This window comes from Polyodon spathula, chromosome 14 (assembly GCF_017654505.1).
Source record: "Polyodon spathula isolate WHYD16114869_AA chromosome 14, ASM1765450v1, whole genome shotgun sequence".
Classification (NCBI taxonomy): Eukaryota; Metazoa; Chordata; class Actinopteri; order Acipenseriformes; family Polyodontidae; genus Polyodon; species Polyodon spathula.
The window spans coordinates 38,381,363-38,402,588 of NC_054547.1; the positions used below are offsets into that span (position 1 = coordinate 38,381,363).

The 21,226-nt window shown below is 40.1% G+C and overlaps 1 protein-coding gene across 1 annotated transcript; it reads left to right on the forward strand.

Annotated features, from left to right (window-relative positions):
• The first annotated feature begins 11,987 nt into the window (after positions 1-11,987).
• Positions 11,988-16,607, forward strand: LOC121327280 (geminin coiled-coil domain-containing protein 1-like). The gene is made up of 5 exons (XM_041271221.1): positions 11,988-12,103; positions 13,830-14,004; positions 14,228-14,313; positions 14,543-14,659; positions 14,926-16,607. Exons 1-5 carry the CDS (start codon positions 12,101-12,103, stop codon positions 15,529-15,531), a joined length of 987 nt encoding a protein of 328 aa, XP_041127155.1. The 5' UTR covers positions 11,988-12,100; the 3' UTR covers positions 15,532-16,607.
• Positions 16,608-21,226: the final 4,619 nt, after the last annotated feature.

Sequence of the window (21,226 nt, forward strand, 5' to 3'; positions counted from 1 at the left end):
CACCTTGTCTTCAATATAGACCTCATTTGCAAAATCCCCTCCCAATTTTAGCGGTTTCGTTCAGAAACGCCCAAGAATTACATATGCATATACAGAATTGCACATGCATCAAGTGCTAAAACACACAGAGACTTTGCCCCCGCAAATCGCATCTTAATTGTGTGTTTATGCCATTGCGTGTGTTTTGTAAATCCCATCCAAGAATTCAGAACCCTCAGCAACCATTTTGTGGTCGTAAAACAGGCGCAATCCTTCTATAAATCTGGGCCTCGGTTTCTTTGACATGCTCTGTATACACAGATAGAGATTGCATCAGCTAAGGGTAACAGTTAACCCTTAAACTACTGAACAACATAAATAACATTATCAAGCATCCTTCTCCAGATCGACCCAGGGCATACCCTGTGCCTCTGTTATTAGTGGTAACCTGAGGGCCTGTAATCAGTGCGGAAGTCATGACTGCCCAAATTCTTTAAGCCCCCTAACTGAAATCTCCTGAGTGTCACGTGTCCCGCAGGCACCCACTGGGTGGCCGGCATGAGGAGATGACATCATCTGGGCAAGGTGGCAGCTGCTGGGTCATTGTTTGCCTCACCCCACCAAGAGCAGTATTAAGGTGCTGCTACCTGTCTTCACATTACACCATTGTTTATTTTCCTTGTCATTTTTCTTTTTTTTTTATCAACATGCCAAACAAAGTTTAGCTTAAATTCCACTGCACACTTTATACACACTCTCAAGTGCTTAATTGCAGAATCGCAGGCAGACAATGTGCCTTTTACTTAAGGCATGTATTGTTTCTTCACAATGTCCTACTCAAATTCTCAAATTGCCGTAACGTGCTATGTAACTTATACAAACCATTATGTCATTTATGGGTGAGCGAACACAGTGCTCCGATTTTACAGAAAAATGATGATCTCATTGAAAAGGAATCGTATTCTGGATGGAGGATTAACTGAAAATACAGAGCTAATGGTGCTTCATGATTACACTGAATACAAAACATTATGGGTTCATTACTTTAACCGATCAGGTCTCTTCAGGTATTACAGTTGCTGCAGTGGCGTTATTCTCCTTAATGTTATTGCACCCAAAAAGGCATACGTGTTCTGATGTTTTGCACCTAGAATTCCTTTCCACAGTGTATCTATCGTACCGTGATGGGGATGTTTATTTTCAATCAGCTAATGCACTCCTTCACTGTGATATAACTGTGATGAAGGGTTTGAGGAGCAGGACAGAGACCTCAGGCATCTTCCATGGCCACCACAACACCCAGAACTCAGTGCAATTCAACTCAATCTGATTGATCATCCGTGGATCCAGGATCCTCTGCCTACCTCACTGAACCTGTTGCATGAAATATTAATGACTGAATAGATTAACATCCCCCAAGATACCTTCCAGCACCTTGTGGAGTTGGGGGGGGGGGCAGCTTCAGTGTTTTGTACATCACAGAAACAAATGTGCCCGTTCTCTATGCAGTCCAGTGCTGGGTTCACTCAAGTACAGTGGGCTGTTCCAATAAGCTCCAGATGGAGTGCTCTCTGCCTATAAAAGAGAAGCACTTCTCTGTCTCTTGTTAAGGCTTCTCAATATCTCTGGAGGACGGTGGACTAAATCAGCTCTCCATTCTTCCTTCTCGTGTCCCCGGCCCTCCATGGCATCTCTGATCTGAGAGACAGAGAGACAGAAAAGGAGGCCAATTAGCAGCCATTGAAATTGAGTCCTTTCGACTGACAAGGAGCTGAATCAGTCCCTCTCTAGATTGAGGATCCATAATCTGTAAATGTGTCATAAATGCAATGACGATTATTTACAAGGAATAACAAGTTTTTTCTATGATATTGTAATGGAATTATTATTATTATTATTATTATTATATTATTATTATTATTATTATTATTATTATTATTATTATTATTATTAATATTATTGATGGTTTGTAATGGATATAATAGGTCATTGCGCCCTTATGTAAATGATCACACGGAATATATAAAGAAAACCCAATACAGTTACTGCAATATTTTGAATGCATGTTGCTTTTGTTCTGACAAAAAAAAATACTTTCTAATGAAGTAGTAATACTGCATTATACTTGCATAACAATCTCTAAATCCCTGAGTCATACAGAAATAGCAAGGCTATACAAAATGTCTTTTACTCAGAATAATCTGTCAAACTGAAAGAACCTCAAAGTGAAGAAGAAAGGGAAGAGTGAAGATAGCTTGCCTGGGGCCCTGCCACTGTTGCTGCTGAGAGATTTTAACTGAGATCTCAGTAGCTGCTAAGACAATGATTGCGTTTATGTTGCCATCAAGCAAACAAACCCAGAAGAGAGCCACTGGAAGATAATAGTTCCTTAAATCATTATATATATAAATCTATAACAGAGTTTTAGGACATAATTTGATCACCTTAATCCGGTAATTGTCTGAAACGTGCCTAAGGCTGGAAAAAAAAGGAATGCAAACAGACGCTGCCTGTCAAAACGGACAGAGTGTTATAGGAAGTAATGCTGGCGGTATGAAGATAATCCAATGCTGCAAGGTATATTAAGCAGCCAGCATGTACTAAATAATTACTTAAGTGCAGTCTATTCTTCACACAAAACATTTAAAAGAACATATCAATGGACTTGACTAGAGTCCTCTATCCTACCAATATTCAATAAAGTTATGATTAGGCATCATTCACTTGTACCATTAATGGGATTGTATTTTGTTGTTGTTGTTGTTTTTTCCTTGAATAAGGAAGTTGTCATGTTAGTTCCACGTACAGCAAGTGCTCAACTATGTGCACATTAAGAAGTCTCCAATTGGCTTTTTCCATTTTCAATTTGCCCCCCTTCATACACCCACACCCCCACCCCCAGCCCCCTCTCCCTAAATATTCTTTGATTTCACTCCACAGTTACTTCCCGCCAAGTATAAGAAGTAAGCCATCAGGACGGCACGCGTCCTGCTGAAACCAATATGTCTGTACCGGCAGGGACAAAGACTGTGTTTAATAGTTCCTGGTGACTCTGAACAAACTGCCCCAGTGGGGGGACTTTAACTTCCCCTCTCTAACAGACGGGGCGGCCTGTGTTTGTAAACAGGACCTTGTCGGCCAGCGGGGGCCGTGCAGATAGGGCCAGCTCGTTAATTAGAAGTCAGCTCCCCACTGCCACTTCATTGTGTCCGGAGAAAATAAGCTTAATGATGCAGGGGGTATAATAAAGGCCTTAAAAAAAAAAAAAAAAAAATAATAATCAGCAAATTAATTTTTCAAGGTTGTGGCAATGTAGTGAGGGTCGACAGTGGAAAAAAGCTACTAGCGTTCCCGTGGCGACAAGAGGGAGGGAGGAACGGTGTCTGACTTCATCTCCTGTTGTTAGTTTTTTTTTTTTTTTATCAGCTAATTGGCGGTTCAGTTGGTTTAAACATTGAATATAAGGTCTTGAATTCTTTTCTGCCTGTTTGAAGACTGAACCAACAAAGATATGCATATATATATATATATATAATATATATATATATATATATATTATATATATACCGGATATACTATAGCCATATATATATATATATACCGGCCACACTATACAAAACTATGTAGCCAGAGACCTCCTGAAACTGGGTTTACCTGAACCAGACAGGGAGAGTGTTCCCCCAAGCAATCCGTGTCTAGCATCACTGCATGGATTTAATGATTTATAACATGCGTTGTGTAAGCCCTTAAACACTTCCCATTGCAAATACATTCTGCAAATACAAAGAGTGTTCTGCAATGTTCCAAATCCAGAGCTCTAAAAAGCCGCAGTGCTTCCTAATCTCTGAAGATGTTAAGATCAGTCATGCTCAAAGGGGTAAAGCACAATGCACGTTTGCATTCAGACGAGTTTAATCATGCTTAAGAGTCAGAGACACAAGGAATCATCAAAGGGCTCTCCCTGAGAATAGGCCACTCTGCAGGAGAGTCTGTGGGGTTTTCTTGTGAAATGAAACTCAATGTTAAAGGGCTCAGTTGTAGCCATTACTAAGATGTGTTTAATGAACCAGCCACTCACCTGGCCAGACAGTTACCTTTGGCCCGATTACCTTCAAGGGATTTTTGCATGTTCTTCTGTATCTATATCTCACTTCGGCAGTGCATCCGTCTGAATTCAGGAGATAAGAGTTTTCAGGGGATGCGCACCTATAGATATAATTAGCATGTGCCTGTCTGAGATTAATAGAGCAAGCACCATCTGAATGCTCTGTCAGATAACACCACTGCAGTGAAAGTCCACACTATGCTGTCTATAGTGACTTTCCATTGACACAGAATTGTCACGAAGCTTTATTTGTGCTGCTACTGACAGGTCATGTAATTTCCCAGTGGGTCTCTGTATTAAACTTATCGCTCCTTGCACCATGTCAAGAAATATCAGTAGTAAGTGTTTATTTAGCACAAAGGCTTGCAAAAAAATAAAATAAAAGAAACCTACTTACGGACGTGTTTGTTTTATATAAGTGCTGTTTACTCAGTTGTTGAACATCAATATAGCGTTTCCAGAATTGATTTATCTTGGAATAATTTAGCCCGTGTGCAATCAATCCCAGATGTCTGGTGTGGATTTCAGCGATATTTCCACTGTGCTTCACTCTGGGATCTCAGTGACTGTCCAATAGGCTGTATATTATTCTAACCAAGATTTCCTTTCATACTTGTACCCCAATTATATATTATTGCTGTGATCAAAACACTTTCATCACAATAGTATGCTTTGCTTGTTATGGAGAAACTGGCCTCTACCTATTTATTTAGAAACACTAAATTAACAAACCCAGTGACAAAATTTCGAGTCAAAGTCTCTGTCGATGTGTTGAAGACTTCTAGTGGAAAAGCTCAACCTTGAATTTATTTAGCATCTTTAGTATTTCTAATGAGCATTGTGTGAGTGTTTAATTGCTACAGAAGTCTCGTTTATTCCAGTCGTAATACCCTATTGGAATAAGTGTGTCAGATAATAATAATAATAATAATAATAATAATAATAATAATAATAATAATAATAATAATAATAATAATAATAATATATGCTTTCCTACATGTTTTTGGCTAGCCATGCTGCTCCAGCTTCAGTTCTTCTTCACTTACATTCCTGCCAGTATTGGGAGTCTGGGTTTATCCTCTCCCTGCTGTTCATGCAGTGCCCCTGGGTTACCGAGCGCTCACAACAGACAGCCTGGCTCATGCTACATGCTGCTTGCATGCAGATTAACTCCTTTGCAGGCCATATGGACAACAACCTTTCAAATTCTTCTCTCAATTCACTTTCTGAAGTTAATTTGGTTAGTAGAGAGAGAGTCTGGGGCTTAATAAGCAAATGCCCAGCGGAAAGTCACAGTCTCACCTGCATTGAGCTGAGTTGGTCAAACTTACGTGCCCATCTGCCAGTGTGCAGCTGAGCTGTGTCTAGGCCAAGCAGGTTCTCCTAATCCTTTCGTTAATAACAACCGTGAAGAGAAGCCAGGTTTAACCCTTTCTTTTTCAAAGATCATGGCACAGATCCAAAGACAGGCTGGCACTGTGTGGGATACTGGCCTTTAACTAAGAGCTAACACCAAGAGCTGGTGAAAGAAGAAGAAGAAGAAGAAGAAGAAGAAGAAGAAGAAGAAGAAGAAGAAGAAGAAGAAGAAGAAGAAGAAGAAGAAGAAGGATTAAAATTGTCAAAGTGGCAAAGTGTACATGGCTTCTGTATATGCTGAGTCAGGAAGGGAGGTCCCATTCCTATTCTTCACAAGGACACGACAACAGCAAGAAGGCCTTAGACACAAGACACAGGAAATGAGGAACATCTCACGAAATCATTTTTTAAATATTGGTCTTTGCTAAATTCAAGTTTCATGATAGCTGATGCATGGCTTCATGGATGGGGATTACGACTCAGCTTAGCAGAGATAAACTACAAAGTTTGAACCAAGTGTCAAAAACAAACAGCTCTTGAACATAAAAGATAGAAAATGCTTTGAACAATTGTGGAAACTCCCTGTGAGGTGTTTACATGGAGCGCAGTAATCTGCCAGCACTTTTAACAAATACAATATGTTGTTAAAAGCAGAAGATCTTGCTTACAGTCAGGGAATATCCCTGTTAAATGACTTTCCCACACCTCCCTTAGCTGACAAGAGTCCATTGCTAATGGGTGGACATATTTTATAGGTCTTCTCAATGTGGAAATGTGGGGTTGTGAAGTAGCTTGATGGCTAGATAAATGTTTGCGATGGTCAAACAGACTATCTGAGGAATCTGTGGCTACACCTATTTCCTAGCACACACTCTGTTTATATACCCTAGGCAGAGTGAGGTTCAATTAAAATCTGTATTGCCAGGAAAAAAAAAAAACTTTCACATACCCCGAGCTGTTTGTTTTCACTCATAACCCACCACACCCCCCTTACAATACACAGCTCTCAGGTGTCTGTTTGCATTTTGTTTACCTCCTAAATACCAGGTGTGGATTGCCAGTCAGCCACAAATGTTACCCAACAAACCCTTTGTGATGTGAGGTCCCGCGCAGCCCCTGTCATTAGAATTCCCAGCAGATTCTGATTCTGCTCCACTCATTGGCTGGAGGCCCCTGAAAGGAGCCCCTGTTTAAATCCTTCTGCACTTCCTCAGCCCATAAAGGGGGCGACATCTGTGCTCTAACCTACAGGTTACACGCCCAGGTAGGGTCATGTGCTGCACCTTTACATTTATACACCTCGTTACCGTGCCTGACAGCCAGACCAATTAGAAGTGCTGCAGTCTGGGTAGGGAAGGGTAGGGCCAAACACTGGGGTGTGTCGAATGGAACCCTTAACCACAAGCTCTCAGTGTTAGCAGATCTGTTATTACCAAGCTGTTCTTGCCAGTAGCCTGCTGCCAGCTGTCAAAGAAAAACACTCAGGTCAGGAGGTATCAGAGGAACCCCGGGCCACACCCTCTACCTAACCCTATTCCACGTCCCAAGCCCTGCTTCCAGTTAACAAGGTGGCTGCTGTGTCTCGCTCTCTGTTCGGCCATATGTTCGTGATTAGTTCATTTCTGACTCATCATTAGAGGCTGCAGCTAAAGGTGGACCAGGACCTCAAGGGGCTTCCAGATCCAATGTCCCTGAAAGGGGAAGAATAAAGTAGGAGTGGCCCCTTGGGTTCCAGCTGTGGTGTTGTTAAGGGAATCCAATCCACCTTTAACTGAGAGCCAGCACAAAGTTACTGGAGCAAAGATAGAATGCTTAGGTCAATTTTGATAAACTATGGTGGCTCAATAGCCAATCACTGCAGACCCCCCACCACCCCCTTCTCTTGGTACGCTGATGTTAACCTGTACAGTTGTGTGATACAGTTAGAAGGTTTAATCTGCAGGTGATAGAATGCTCACATGATGCAAAGTGAGATATTGTGTTCACCACACTGACAGTATTGGTTAGTAGAATATGCTGCCTGCCTTCAGTAAAGTCGAGACCAAACCTCAAAAAGTAAGTTTATTACATGTTTTATTAATTTATTTATTTATGATGGTCATTATGGTTATGTTATTGCAGTAATTAAGTGATTCATTAACAGTCCATTCAGGCAGCTAAGTGATTGATGGACTGTTTGAAACCAATACTTATGTCACTACTGTGTATAAATAGACAGATAAATAGATACACAAAGAGAAAGATAGAAAAGTTGTCAAATCAAAGCAGTCCTATTTCAGTAGTTTCAGTGTCTTATAAATGAAAAGAATATGTATATTAGTATATAAGAGGAATGTGCAATATGGATGGGGCTATTGCCTGTTTCTGTGGGCAGGTAGACAAACAAAGGGGGGTAAACTGGTTCATGCCACTGCACAGTATCTAACTGCACTAATTATACATAGAATTGGAATTGGAATTGGATTTGGATTTGGATTTGGATTTGGATTTGGAATTGGAATTGGAATTGGAATTGGAATTGGATTTGGATTTGGATTTGGAATTGGAATTGGAATTGGATTTGGAATTGGATTTGGATTTGGAATTGGAATTGGATTTGGAATTGGAATTGGAATTGGAATTGGATTTGGATTTGGATTTGGAATTGGAATTGGAACTGGAATTGGATTTGGATTTGGATTTGGATTTGGATTTGGAATTGGAATTGGAACTGGAATTGGGCAGAGGGGATCTTGTTAGTTGTAAGCGTCCTCACGGTTAGTCTTATATTGTTGAAAGATAAACAACCACAAATCAAGATATTATATTTCATAGTCATTATGAAACTGGTGCATTTTGTACACATTTTTATTAAATTGCAAATTGTAAATCCCAAATTGCAAGAAATTACACTAGTGTTAACCCTGTAATGCCACAGCATTCTTTAAATAAGAAAAGCTACTTTCTTCATTTTCTTTTTTTTAATATAGAGAGGTGGCGCAGCATTGTATCAGATGTGATACAGAAATGGGCTTTATAGGGTTAATGCACAGGCACATGGGTGCAGCCCCCTCCACACACACACATGCACACACACGCCCACACATGCTTGTACTCCTATACTTGTGGGGACTCCTCCCCACGGACACTATACTTCTATTCTATTTACTATTTCCAACTCCAGTCAGACAAAACTCCACACAGGGTGAAAGCCGACAACAAACTAAATATTTTGTTTGATTTATAAACTGTTTTTTTTTTTCAAAAAAAGTTATATTTTTTTAAAGCATATTTAGTTCTTAAAACATATTTTTTTTTAAAGCATATTTAGTTCTTAAAAAGGTATTTTACAAAGTGGGGACGTCACCACGACATCGTTTTTTCAGGAGTTACTGTCTTTGTGGGGACATTTTCTCAAATTTTGTCCCCACATTGATAGCAATACCTAACCCCGCCCCCTTGAAAACTAGACAAAACAGTCACACAACCTGGCAGTTAGCAGAAGAAAGTACCCGCACACCATTGGAACTTTTCATATAGTGCCAAATAAAATTAAAAACGCGCTTTTCAGAAAATAAGAGGTTTTTAAAAGGAGCTGCTGAAATCCTTCCAGGAATGCCTTTGTGTTCGTAACTGTGTGTGTAAAACGGGCTTCACAGGTGAGAACAGTTGAGCTGGGAGCTGCCATGACAGCTCGGCTGCACCGAGCTACGGGCGAGGAAGCATTACTGGGCTGGATTTATGTGCTGTTGGAGTTCATTTCATTTTTAATTTATGATATAGGTTATTGATAAAGAATGGCAAGTGGAAATGTTCACATTTTGATTCGATTTATCATTAAATAAATAAATAAATAAATAAATAACATCAGCTGTAACCTGGAGATAAACTATTCTCATAAATCTAGTGATAACTAATCTAACCAATTATTTGTAACTGCGCCTCAATCTACCTCAATTCAATGCATATAACTGCAATCGATAAAACCACATCTTTGTTCATTTGCTCTTTTCTACGTCTCCCTAAAAAAACAGGTTTATAACTGAAGTTTAGGGTTGAAAGAGTTACATCAGTAACAACCCCTAGTCAGCCAATCAACCTCAGCAATCGCCTTTGGGAATGTTCTATTCGATAAGCGATGCGATAATGAGGGATAGACTAGCGAAATGCGAAGTAGTTCCCCGTTCGCCCACTAGACGCCGCTGTAAATAAAACAGTGAGGGTTTCACTGAAACTTATGCTGAACGTTTGATAATGCACAGAACGATAATTTTGTATTAAAACCGACACCATATGTAAATACAGCACTGGTGTCTTTCTTTTCGTGTTTATTTATATATTTATTTTTGTGTCCATTGCATGAGCACAAATATTAATTACGTGCATTCAGTTAGGCGCATTAATAAGGACAACATTGACTCAAATAAATAAATAAATAATACTTTAGACTAGTTTAACTGTAATCTAGCCACAGAGTCCTAATGCAGTTCTGGCTAAGTAGCATGCTGTTCTTATTCAATCTGCCATTCACATCTTCCAACTGTATGCACTTGACTGTATGGTATTCAATAAAACACCATCCGTGTACCAATGCATAAGGTATTATTATTACACAGCACTTTATTAAAATTAATCAGGTTAGTTCCGTTTTTCATTTTAGAAATAATGGTGCAAACGTTCGTGTAATGATTGCATCTTTCTATATATATATATATATATATATATATATATATATATATATATATATATATATATATATATATATTTATATATATTGACTGTTTTATCCATAATATATATAGAAAATATTTTCCTCTTTACAGTAATATATAATATGTCCACCTTAGAAAATATGACGTGTTTTATTTGTCATTTTTGTAAATACTAGCTCAATTAAATCCTAAAAGAATTTGTTAAAGATGACAGATTTTCCTCTTTAATTATTATTAATAATAGTAGTAATAATCTGTGATGTTTTTAATAGCATGCAAATGTACCGCTGAATTGCACTTTTTAAAGCAATAGATGTATCTGTTCTTCTTTTTAACCCCATTGGGACTGTGCTTCAGGAACCCCAGACTCTGCCTTGCCCTCTCCCATTGCCCTGTCCCGTCGCCCCGCTGGGGGGAGGGGGGCAGGGGGGGCTCTCTATAAACTCCAATCTTCTTATTGCCAAATTTATTCAAAAGTTTTCACTGGAACTGGACGCAACGTGATGACGTCTACTAGAAGAAAGCCCCAACTTTTCAGTTGTCAACATGGCGGCTGTCTAGGTAGGTCTGAGTGAAAAAACTGGGAATTTTCATGACAGTATACAAATATTCTGATGCTTTAGCTGGCCCCACTACATCAGACTGATTTCTGTTCTTCAAATCCACACGCGTTAGCTGGAGGGTTATCGGTTTGTGCTAGTCACTCTTTTCGACGAGACGGTCAGGTTTGTTTAGGTTCTTCATTGGGAATTTGGGTACCACAGCGCTGCACTCACTTAGCAACTACAGCATCCAGCACGGCTCACAGCAACCTTTCGATCCAGCATCCTTCTGAGCAGAATCCATCAGAGAGCACACACAGGCGGGTCGTGTAACACACAACAAATTATTATTATTATTATTATCCTAGAAAAATATATAATCATATTTTGTGGCATTTTGTTATACAAACAATATTGTTATTATAAAAAAAGGATGTTATATTATATATATATATATATATATAGAGAGAGAGAGAGAGAGATGAATTTTTCATGTTTTAGATTAATAGGACTAATAAACGATGTGATTTGTTAATCAGAAGCTAACAACTTCAATAATGTGCAGAAATAAAAACTAATAAGTGGTTTACAAAGGAGGTCAATCAAGCTCCTGTTCTCTTGGGTGGAATGAAGGATTGCGTTCCATATGCCGGTGTGATTTGTGTTCGATCCCGGGCAACCGTCACTGTCTCTCGACTGGTCTCAACGGCAGACTCGGTTACCTGTTTTACCGGGTGTGAAAGAGCAGGATGAAGCACCTCGTTAATCAGGCGTGTTAAATAAATGGTCTTTCTCACCTTTCCCTACAGCACACAAAGACGAGTTTGTTCAGCTTTTAGCATTCTACAGAATGAACCTCGTAGCTTGAACACGCTTCATATCAGTCAATATTTAGACTTAGTTTAAATAATAATAATAATAATAATAATAATAATAATAATAATAATAATAATAATAATACACGTATATGTCACTTTAATGCTTGATCATAGTCACGTTGCATTGCATTGCATTTAGTTACACCACTCCCTTTTCCATTTCTTGCAGGTTTATTTTTACACATAAATTGGCGCTGTTAGCATACAAAGAAAAGAAAATAGTTCACCCATAAAAACAAATCACTTTTTTTTCCTTGCACGTGTCATTTTGTAGGGAAACCAGAATAGAAGCGTTTTTTTTTTTTTTTTTTTTTTTTTTTTTTTTTTTTTTTTTTTTTTTTTTTTTTTTTTCAGCTTCAAGTTTGCTACTTATTCACGTCATAAAGCTGACAGTCTCACACCAAATCAGATTGCGGGATGTGAAGAGAGCCCTAAGGCGTCACAGAGAGTAGAGTTAGGTTCGTGTTCACCTCTTCAGACTGCACAGCCCTATTTAAAGATCCAGGGAGCTTTCATTTTAAAGTCCCCCTCTTCATCCCACCCTGCAAGATGGTAAGTTTGGGCTCAGCCTGCTAGCACCCGCATGCGCTTTTCAGACAGGCACTTTTACTGGAATATGTGCAAAGTACTTTCGAATAGTTCAACGCGGTTTTTATATACACCTGTCTTCATTTTTTTTTTTTTTTTTTTTTTTTTTTTTTTTTGGCTGTTCTCTCTTTGAATGTATTATTGATTCCCTTATTCCAGCTACAGAAATCAATGCGTGCCAGGTTGGTGTGCAGTCCTGTTGAAATCAATGCGTGCCAGGTTGGTGTGCAGTCCTGTTGAAATCAATGCTTGCTAATTTGGTGTGCAGTCCTGTTGAAATCAATGCGTGCCAGGTTGGTGTGCACTCCTGTTGAAATCAATGCGTGCCAGGTTGGTGTGCAGTCCTGTTGAAATCAATGCGTGCCAGGTTGGTGTGCAGTCCTGTTGAAATCAATGCGTGCCAGGTTGGTGTGCAGTCCTGTTGAAATCAATGCGTGCCAGGTTGGTGTGCAGTCCTGTTGAAATCAATGCGTGCCAGGTTGGTTTGCAGTCCTGTTGAAATCAATGCGTGCCAGGTTGGTGTGCAGTCCTGTTGAAATCAATGCTGGCTAATTTGGTGTGCACTCCTGTTGAAATCAATGCTTGCTAATTTGGTGTGCAGTACGTTTTCAACATGACTGCTTTTTTATAAGTTAAGCACGAAGAGATGTGCTGTGGAGTATTATTATTATTATTATTATTATTATTATTATTATTATTATTATTATTATTATTATTATATTCTGGGTTACTTGATGTGCATGCATGAAGAAACCCTGCTATATCCTATCTATCTCTGATCTGAAAGTGAGGGGGATTCTGTTCTTTTTACACATGTTAGTATAACTGACGTACGAATTGAGTGCGCGCTGCCAAACTGGAGTTCACACTAGCTTATGAGGTGCCCGGCTTCTCGTTATCCAGCGACATCAATAGTATAACTACGTTAGGAAGCGACGTCTGTATCGGTGTTAATGCTGGTGGCAGATCTGTAGTGTGCAATATTGTAACTTTATGATGGGATCGTAGCAGCATATTTGACTATTTATGTGCATTATTAGAAGTGCGCATCAAGCACAAGCAAGTTTCTAATTAAAAGTAATTATGAAAATGAAGTTTAGCAGATGTTCTAATTGTCGTCGCACTCAATTGCACATTTAACCCGTTTATTGCCTCGGACCGGTGTGTCTTTACACGGCAGCGTACATCTGATTAGGGTTACATTAACCGGCTGTTGAAGCGTGTTAAGAATGGAACCCTAATGGAGTTATATGAGAAGGCACGTCAGCCCTTTCGCACTAGTATGAGTGTCGTTATCGGGTGGGTGTGGGAATATATTCTCTCTGTTAAGATTATTATTCTTTTTTACACAGAAACTGGTGATCTAAGGGGCGGGAATTTATTTAACTTCAATAGGCAGAAACGCACCTTTGCTCCATTGTTAAGATGTTATTAGACGAAGGGGTGAAGGTAGATACGCTCAGGTAAATCAGAGTCTAGTGAGGTCATTATTTTTAGAACGGTCAATAAAAGTATGTGAGAGTGTGCATGAGACCGTATTTTATAATGTACCATTTAATTAAACAACGACACACCCCTAAATTTAATTTCAAAGCAACACACCCGAGTGATCCTGTTTGCCCATGCTTCGGTTTACATTATGTGAAAATGCATCTAATGCTTCCCTTTCTCTCCCGTGTTTAATTTGCAGAGCGCCGTTGTTTCATGCCAAGACCAGTACTTTGTAGGGGGCCAGGGATATGATTGCCCCTGTTCCGTCTCGACGTCAGCAGCCAATGTTGACGTTTCCAAGGAAACATTGTTCTCATTCTGGGCCGCTGGTCTCCTGGACAACAGAGCCTGCCAGCACGAGCCACATTCGCAGCGTAAGACGATGCAAATTAACATTTCGGTTATTTAAACGATCTTGCAGACAAGTGCTTTGCACATGTTAGTAACAGAGCTAATCCATAACGTGTGTTCAGTTAGTAGCGATCAATTGTTTCCTCTGTGCGCTTTGCATATTACTCACCCTCAGATGAGCAGCTCTGTTTTTGAATGTATTTGAACCCGGGACTGTGGCTGACTGTATGTGTATTTATTTTATAGAACGCTATTATGAGCTGGGAGCTGGCATTCAAGACGACTTTATTTGGACAGATCACTTGTCCCCACAATTGCAAAGAAACCAGCAGGTATGGGAGCAACAAAGTGTGTCTCTGAATTCGGCTTCAGGACGCACAGTTCTGCATCTGTGTAAAACACATGTCTGTAGCCTGTCAGTTTTAATAGCCCATAACAACAACTAAGAAGACTTCAGGTACTGGAACGTGTTTTCAATGTGAACAGCAGACTCTTTTGCCTGTAAATAATGAGTATGATCAAGCCACTGCTGCACCTCAACTCTTTCCTTTTCTTTTTAAGCTTCAGGATACTTTGTTACAGAAAGAAGAAGAACTGGCGAGGTTACATGACGAAAACAACAAACTGAAGGAATATTTAAATTCTACTTTTGTCAAGGGCTTGGAGGAAAAAGCTAAGGTATTTATGTATGTATTTATTTAACCTTGTAACATTACATTTTTGATAAAAAAAAAAAAAAAAGAATAGTACTGGGTATTCAATTCTAAACAATGAATTGTGTAAAAAGTAAGATTTAGTCAATGCACTTTTCAGCAACATAATACAGGCATAATACATGACGCATTAAACAAGCCCCCCAACTCTCTCAATATCAGAGCACTTCAGTGTTAAAAGCTTGCAGTAAATGGCACTTTGTTCTATGATTTTTTTTTTTTTAATTTCAGATACTTTTGCACAATGGTCCCAGAGTGGATTGTAGACCCAGAAATAAGAGGAGGAGGGTGCTTGGGGAGGAGGGTGTGCCCGCCTCCACTGCCAGTCAGCTGCTACCTGGCAGCTCCCTAAAGAAAGCCTGCAGGAACCTGTCCCTGGAGTTCTGCACTGCCGAGGAGCTGGCTCACACTCCCTCTGTGGACTCGTGGGTCCTGCGGACCCTTGGACTAAAGGACGTTGACACCATCGACCATTCAGCTAACTACAGTGATCTACTGACCTCGCTAGACGATCACAATGCCCTCCACGCTGATCCCGGGGTGGGAGTGGAGTACACTGGCAGCCCATGCAGCTTAGATTCCTGCTACCTCCCTCCGCTCTCCTCCTCCACTCCACGGGCTCATGCCATGCACCTGCCGGGCAGTGCCACACCCTCCCCGTTTAAATCCCCTTACAGCGTAGACGTTTCCCGCAATAAAACCGAAGTTGCCTTTACCATGTCCCTCAACCCTCACCGCAGTGTGAAGACTCACAGCTTCGAGCAGGGGCAGGCTTTTGTGTGCAGAGATGATCAGGCCGGCTGGAAGTTCACATGGGTCCCCAAACAATCCGAGTAATGCCTGCTGCATTAGTCCTGCCATCTGAAGAGCACAGACTTTACTGTTTACATAATATCGATGCACTTCAATTTGCCTGGGTGAAATGGGTCTTCTTTTGCTTCTTCACTTATTATTTTGTATTATTATTGTTATTATTTTATTTATAGTCCGGGAGAATGAATGACCCAGCCCAAGTTAATTACAATGCCTAAACTTTTAAAAAGGGGGGAGAAAGACTTTAGCACATTTACAAATACCTAGGTGGAATGTTACAGAAACTGAAATCAGAGAATACAGTATTTTATAGAACAGGGATTAATAAATGGGCACAATGGTCATATTGCATGGCAATAGCAAAATGAACTGCATAACATTATTTTTGTTTTGCAAAGGTGCACAAAGTACAATATAAATGCAAAAGTATTGCAGACGTTTTGGACATAAGTGTCTTCATTGTTTCCTTGCTGCCTCAAATCTGTGCCTTTACAAACGTTTCTGTTATCTTTATTTTAGTTTTCTCTCTTTAAAACATGTGGGATTATCCTATGCTTGCCACTGTACTTACAGCCAGTGTCAATTCTGTAACTGCTGGTGTGCACCTAACCTCTACTGCCTTACACAGAGAGCCAATGTCTCCTTTTATACACACAGAGAAACACTAAAGCCCTTTCCAATGTTAATATGCTGCTGTTGAGATGAATTTCATCTCTGGACACTAAGTAGAAGATTTGTAAATGGAAACTTTGTTCTTTGCATTCTAATCACAATAACATCAAATGTAATGTTAATATTGTATTGTTGCGTCATGTTTTCTACTTTTGTAAGATACTCTTAATTAATTATTTGTACAGATATTGTTTTAATTGTGTGCGTTCTTGTATTGCTAACGAGCCTGTGTATAGACTGTAAAGTTGTTTTATTTTGTATCGTCCTATTACTACAATTTATTAACCCTAACCCTAACTGAAAGTTCCTTGGTACATTTTAACTAAGTGAAACATTTACACATAGCCAGTTACTGGGAGGCCCGATGCAAGACTTCAGATGTAAATTTCACACTGTTAATCCAAATGTTTCAGAATTAAAAAGAAATGTGGTGCAAAGCTTTACTAAACACATCAGTGTTTATTTTATATATCTTGGATGGATGAAAAAGCGCAAGCGCTACAGTATAGGAGTATCTGTTTAGAAGCTGGCGTCTATGAAATAGGGTTAAGCATTTACTTGTAGAGCAGCCGCATCCCACAAGCATTGTTTATTCACTTTATAAACAAATATTTGTTGCGTTTTGATCAAGTCCGCCACTGGACTTGTTTAATGCGATTGGAGTTGTGCAGTTTATTGTATGTTAATTATTTTCAGACAATTGATCCTCTGCTGTGATTTGCAATATAATATGGGCCTATGGTGGTTGGGTAAACCATTTCTACAACGTTAAACAAACAGGTCTAGCGGGACATATTTTCACAGCATTTCCTCCAGTCTTTAATTAAAGGAGAGAAATCCATTTGCCTCTCACAGAATGAGCAATACACATTTAAAAGTGAATTTTATTGACTTTTAGGGTTAGTTCTGTAAAATTAGCTTTGCAAATAATTGAAGACTACAGGATACGCTAATCAAACGTTAATGGTAACAAATGTATTTAGCTAACATAGGAGCATGTGTTGATCTAGGTCTTGTTGCTAGGATCATTCTTTAGTGCATTATAAAATTTGCATATTGTTTGTGTAAATTATTATATGATTGTGTGGAATATGTAACGAGATTATTTTGGACACGCACACAAATGCCTGCATTTCCCAATACAATGTGTAATGCATTGCAAGGGGGGACGAGACCACCACCCATCTGAGACAGCAAGTCATAGCAGCGCTTTTGTAGTCTGCAATGGAACACATTTGTAGTGGACATGACGATGTGCATAGTATGCAAGTAGCTTAAGAACACAGGAATGCGCTTTATTTAGTTTAAGAGGGCAGTCGTGTAATTATCGGAACATCTTTTATCTTAATCTTTAACTCCACCCAAAACACCATACAGTCGTAGGCTAAATCATGTGGCTGAACTTTGAACACTACCGTACCAGAATGACAACACACAAACCCGAATCTGATATAGGTGTTCCATTTAACCAAACACAACCGTGTGCAGCAGGGTAAAAGTTAACTGTCACAGAAAATGAATTTTCATAAGGTCCGGTATAGAACAGAAGATGTTTAAATATAGTTAATATATACAGTAAGCAGGCTATGTTCATGCAAACACACACACACACCTTACACAATGAGATAAAATGGGCAACCACACTGTGGGGGTAGGGGTTAGACTTTGAACAATTAAAGTTTTACCTTTTTCAATGTTTAATGTTTATTTTTACTGTTATGGGAAAATACTGAATGACATTGGTATTTTAGAAGGGAAAAACATTGAAGATAAAATGGTGATTTAAACCTACTTTACTTTAAAGTCTTTATGTAGCTTGTTTATTGTGTATGGGGAGGAATCTCAATACTACTCTATACAATAGCCCCTATTGACATACATTTCAGAGATGCCACAATAATAACCAAATCAACACGAAGCAATTACACATTTTTAAACATTTGCCTAAAAAAACAAAATCTATCTACCAAACAATGTCTACATCTAGTACCATATATGCTCATGAGTGCTGGTTCCAAAAATCGTTATTATGAATGGATTTAGAACAGATTAAGAGCGTTTTCTGATTCATAAAAGACGTACTTCTGACAAATTCATAATGTCATTTTATACTAAAAAGTGGCTGTTTTCCCAAACCTGAAAGTTCGGCAAAACTACTAATTTTGTAATTTGCATATCATTGACTATAAAAGTCAGAAAAAAAAAAAACTGAGTAAGGAAGGACCATTTTCACAGTAGGATTTAACAAGGCTTCTCAAACACTTCTCAAATCTCAAAGACGTCTCTATAATTTTCCTATGCTTTCTGCAGCTGTAAAAAAAATAAAAATAAAAAAGAGAAGGGAGAACACGACCCTCCAGCTTGTCCAGCTCCGATCTGCTGCTGCTGTTGACTCGAAGGCTCTTGGCGACCTCGGTACGCCCACTCATCGTGCTAGGCCCAGTGCCCCTATCGGTTGACTTTTCTTCTTTAATGCGTCAGTAAAAAAAAAAAAAAAAAAAAAAAGCACACTCCAGTTTACTGTCAAGTGACTGTGTTTCTACTGCTCTACTGGCTCTATTGTCGAGTAGACAGGCACATTTATCCAATCACCCATAAAGTGATTTTTTTCTTTTCTGTCTCTCTTTTTCCCTTGTCCAGGTCTGCACCGGCCGTATGCTGCACGCGACCCAGACTCCACTCCACTGCAAGCCTCTGCTTGCACTGGTTGTGTGACCGCACGGCAACTATCTGCAGGCTACGCTCCACACTGTTGCCAGAGGTTTCAAAGCAGGGCGTGGCTATGAGTGAGGAGGAACAGGACACGCTGTCTACAGCGGCTTCCTGGGATGAGGAGTCCTTCCTACGGGGAGAGGCTCAAGACCCAGACCTGACTCGGGTAACGGTCCCCAGCTCTGAGCTTGCCTCAGAGCCTAAGGTTCTAGTGCCCTCAAGCTCGGTTCGGGCACTTATGGAACGAGCCGCCAATGTCCTCCAGGTTCCCTGGAAGGCAGTCTCCAAACAGCGCAGGTCTGTATTCAGACCAGCAGAGACTTCGACCCCCCAGCCATTTCCGGTGTTGCCGGACTTTCTGGAGGAGGTCAAATCCTCCTGGCAACACCCGGCCTCAGCACCCAGTGTCTCCAAGAGTGCATCCGCACTTGCCTCCATGGAAGGTGCAGAGGCAATAGGGCTGGCACAGTTCCCTCCGGTGAACTCCACAATAGCGGCCCTAGTGCGAGCCTGTCTAAGGATCCTGTATGCCCTAGCGGCCAATGCAGGATCACGGGAGCCCACCTGAAAAAGGTCTACACGGTTGAAGCGAAGGTGACACACCTTGCAAACACAGGAGGCCTCCCACAGCCCGGCACGGGGAAGGGGGAGGTGGTGGCATCCAACAGTTGCTACGGTAACCCGGACAATTCCAAGCCCTACGGCACCACGGGGCGACCTGAGGTACTGCCTCCAGGCCTCCGCGGAAGGAGCCATCAGCAAGGACGGGGAAACTCCGAACATGGAGCCCCAGCACCCAGGGAGAAAGTTCCAGTGGAACCGTCCCAGGCAGCCTCCACCCCAGCCTCAGCAGCCCCAGCAGAGGCCCTGTAGGCTTGCGGCTTCAAACCCACCCGTTTGAACAACACCATCTGCAATACTGGAGCGATTGCACCTCAGACTCCTGGGTGCGTGCCACCATACACACCGGCTACACAGTGCACACGATCACGGCCACATCCATGAATGACCTTCTCCAGGTCTTGGCCCTCAAACAAGAGTTTGACACTATTCAAAAACAAGCCACACGTCTCAGAACACATCACCGAAAAAGGACGGCACACAGCCTCCCGGCTGCTAAACAGCTGTGGCCAGGACTGGATTAACCCATCATGGGGTCCCAGAAAACATACACTTCTGGGCCCCTACAGTTTAATTGAAAGCACTGTGCTAAATACATTTCGAAATAAATTTGGAAAAATCCCAGTCCCATAGCGGAGCTTGATAATCACCTTTCACGATTTACTGAATAAAAATACAACAGTTTAAATATGGACAAGAGTAACATGCTGATTGTTATCCAGTTTTACAAAAATAAATAAATAACATGACACTTCTATATAGGAGTGTGCTCAAATTTCTGTCCACTAACTGTAGGTCCCCCATAGTCCACAAAAATATAAATGAGATAAACAAGCAAACCTCTGCATTTTCGTGTAGTCAGTTCAGATCTGTCAACCTTGTCATTTCGTTTTTACTGACATATAGATTTACAGTGGCGGTTTGCTTATTTTACTGACATCGTTTAAAAACAAATAGAAACAATAAATAAAAATATATTCTAAAATAGTCTAGTTTTGTGTATTTACATTTCTTATTTACTTCTTATGGTCACACATGGTCACATGTGCAGACTGGGTCGTTGGTCTGTAGCTGGTGCTGCCTGTAACAGCAGTCTTTCTTGGTAGTCAGAATTCCATTGGGAATGTCTGTAGACAATGGATTTCTTACGTCTGTTTTTACAAAGTTCATCCGAGAGAAAAAAAAAAAAAAGTTTTAATTCTGCAGTGCTGTGTGGCAAAGCCTTGTCAAGTGTAGGAATCGTGTCTCCCCTCTAGGTTTAGACAAGAGCACAGTTTTGTGTGTTTTCATCACATCAAGTCAGTCAGTCACTTGTTACTGCATAAATTCCATCTAGGCTATCCAGCATATTTCCAATAACAAAAAGACATTGCAAGCTGGCCGGTATCTCCCGAGCTCGCTGTGCTTTGGTTATTTGGTTGAAGAACGCGTACACTAATTTCAGCACAGTAGTGTTAATTAGTAGTGTTAATTAGTGTTCTTCTTCTGATACTTTTCACTAACATCAGATAAGGTGTAGGTATGTGTCATTCGAGCTGTTTGGTAAAGACATAAGCAATACAAAATATACCAGATTTATTTCGATTCAAAATCACAGACTGTTTTACGTTTTAGTGTTAAAATGTGACTTTTTTTTTTTTTTTTTTTTTTTTTTTTTTTACTGACTGGCCGGACAGTTGGCAACCTTCAGTCAAATATAAAGCAAAAATAACAT

Bases quoted from the DNA above. Each gene is read 5' to 3' on its own strand.
- LOC121327280 (XM_041271221.1), top strand. The intron at 14,005-14,227 runs GTAAGACGATGC...TTTATTTTATAG, and splicing joins GCACGAGCCACATTCGCAGC to AACGCTATTATGAGCTGGGA. The intron at 14,660-14,925 runs GTATTTATGTAT...TTTTAATTTCAG, and splicing joins GCTTGGAGGAAAAAGCTAAG to ATACTTTTGCACAATGGTCC.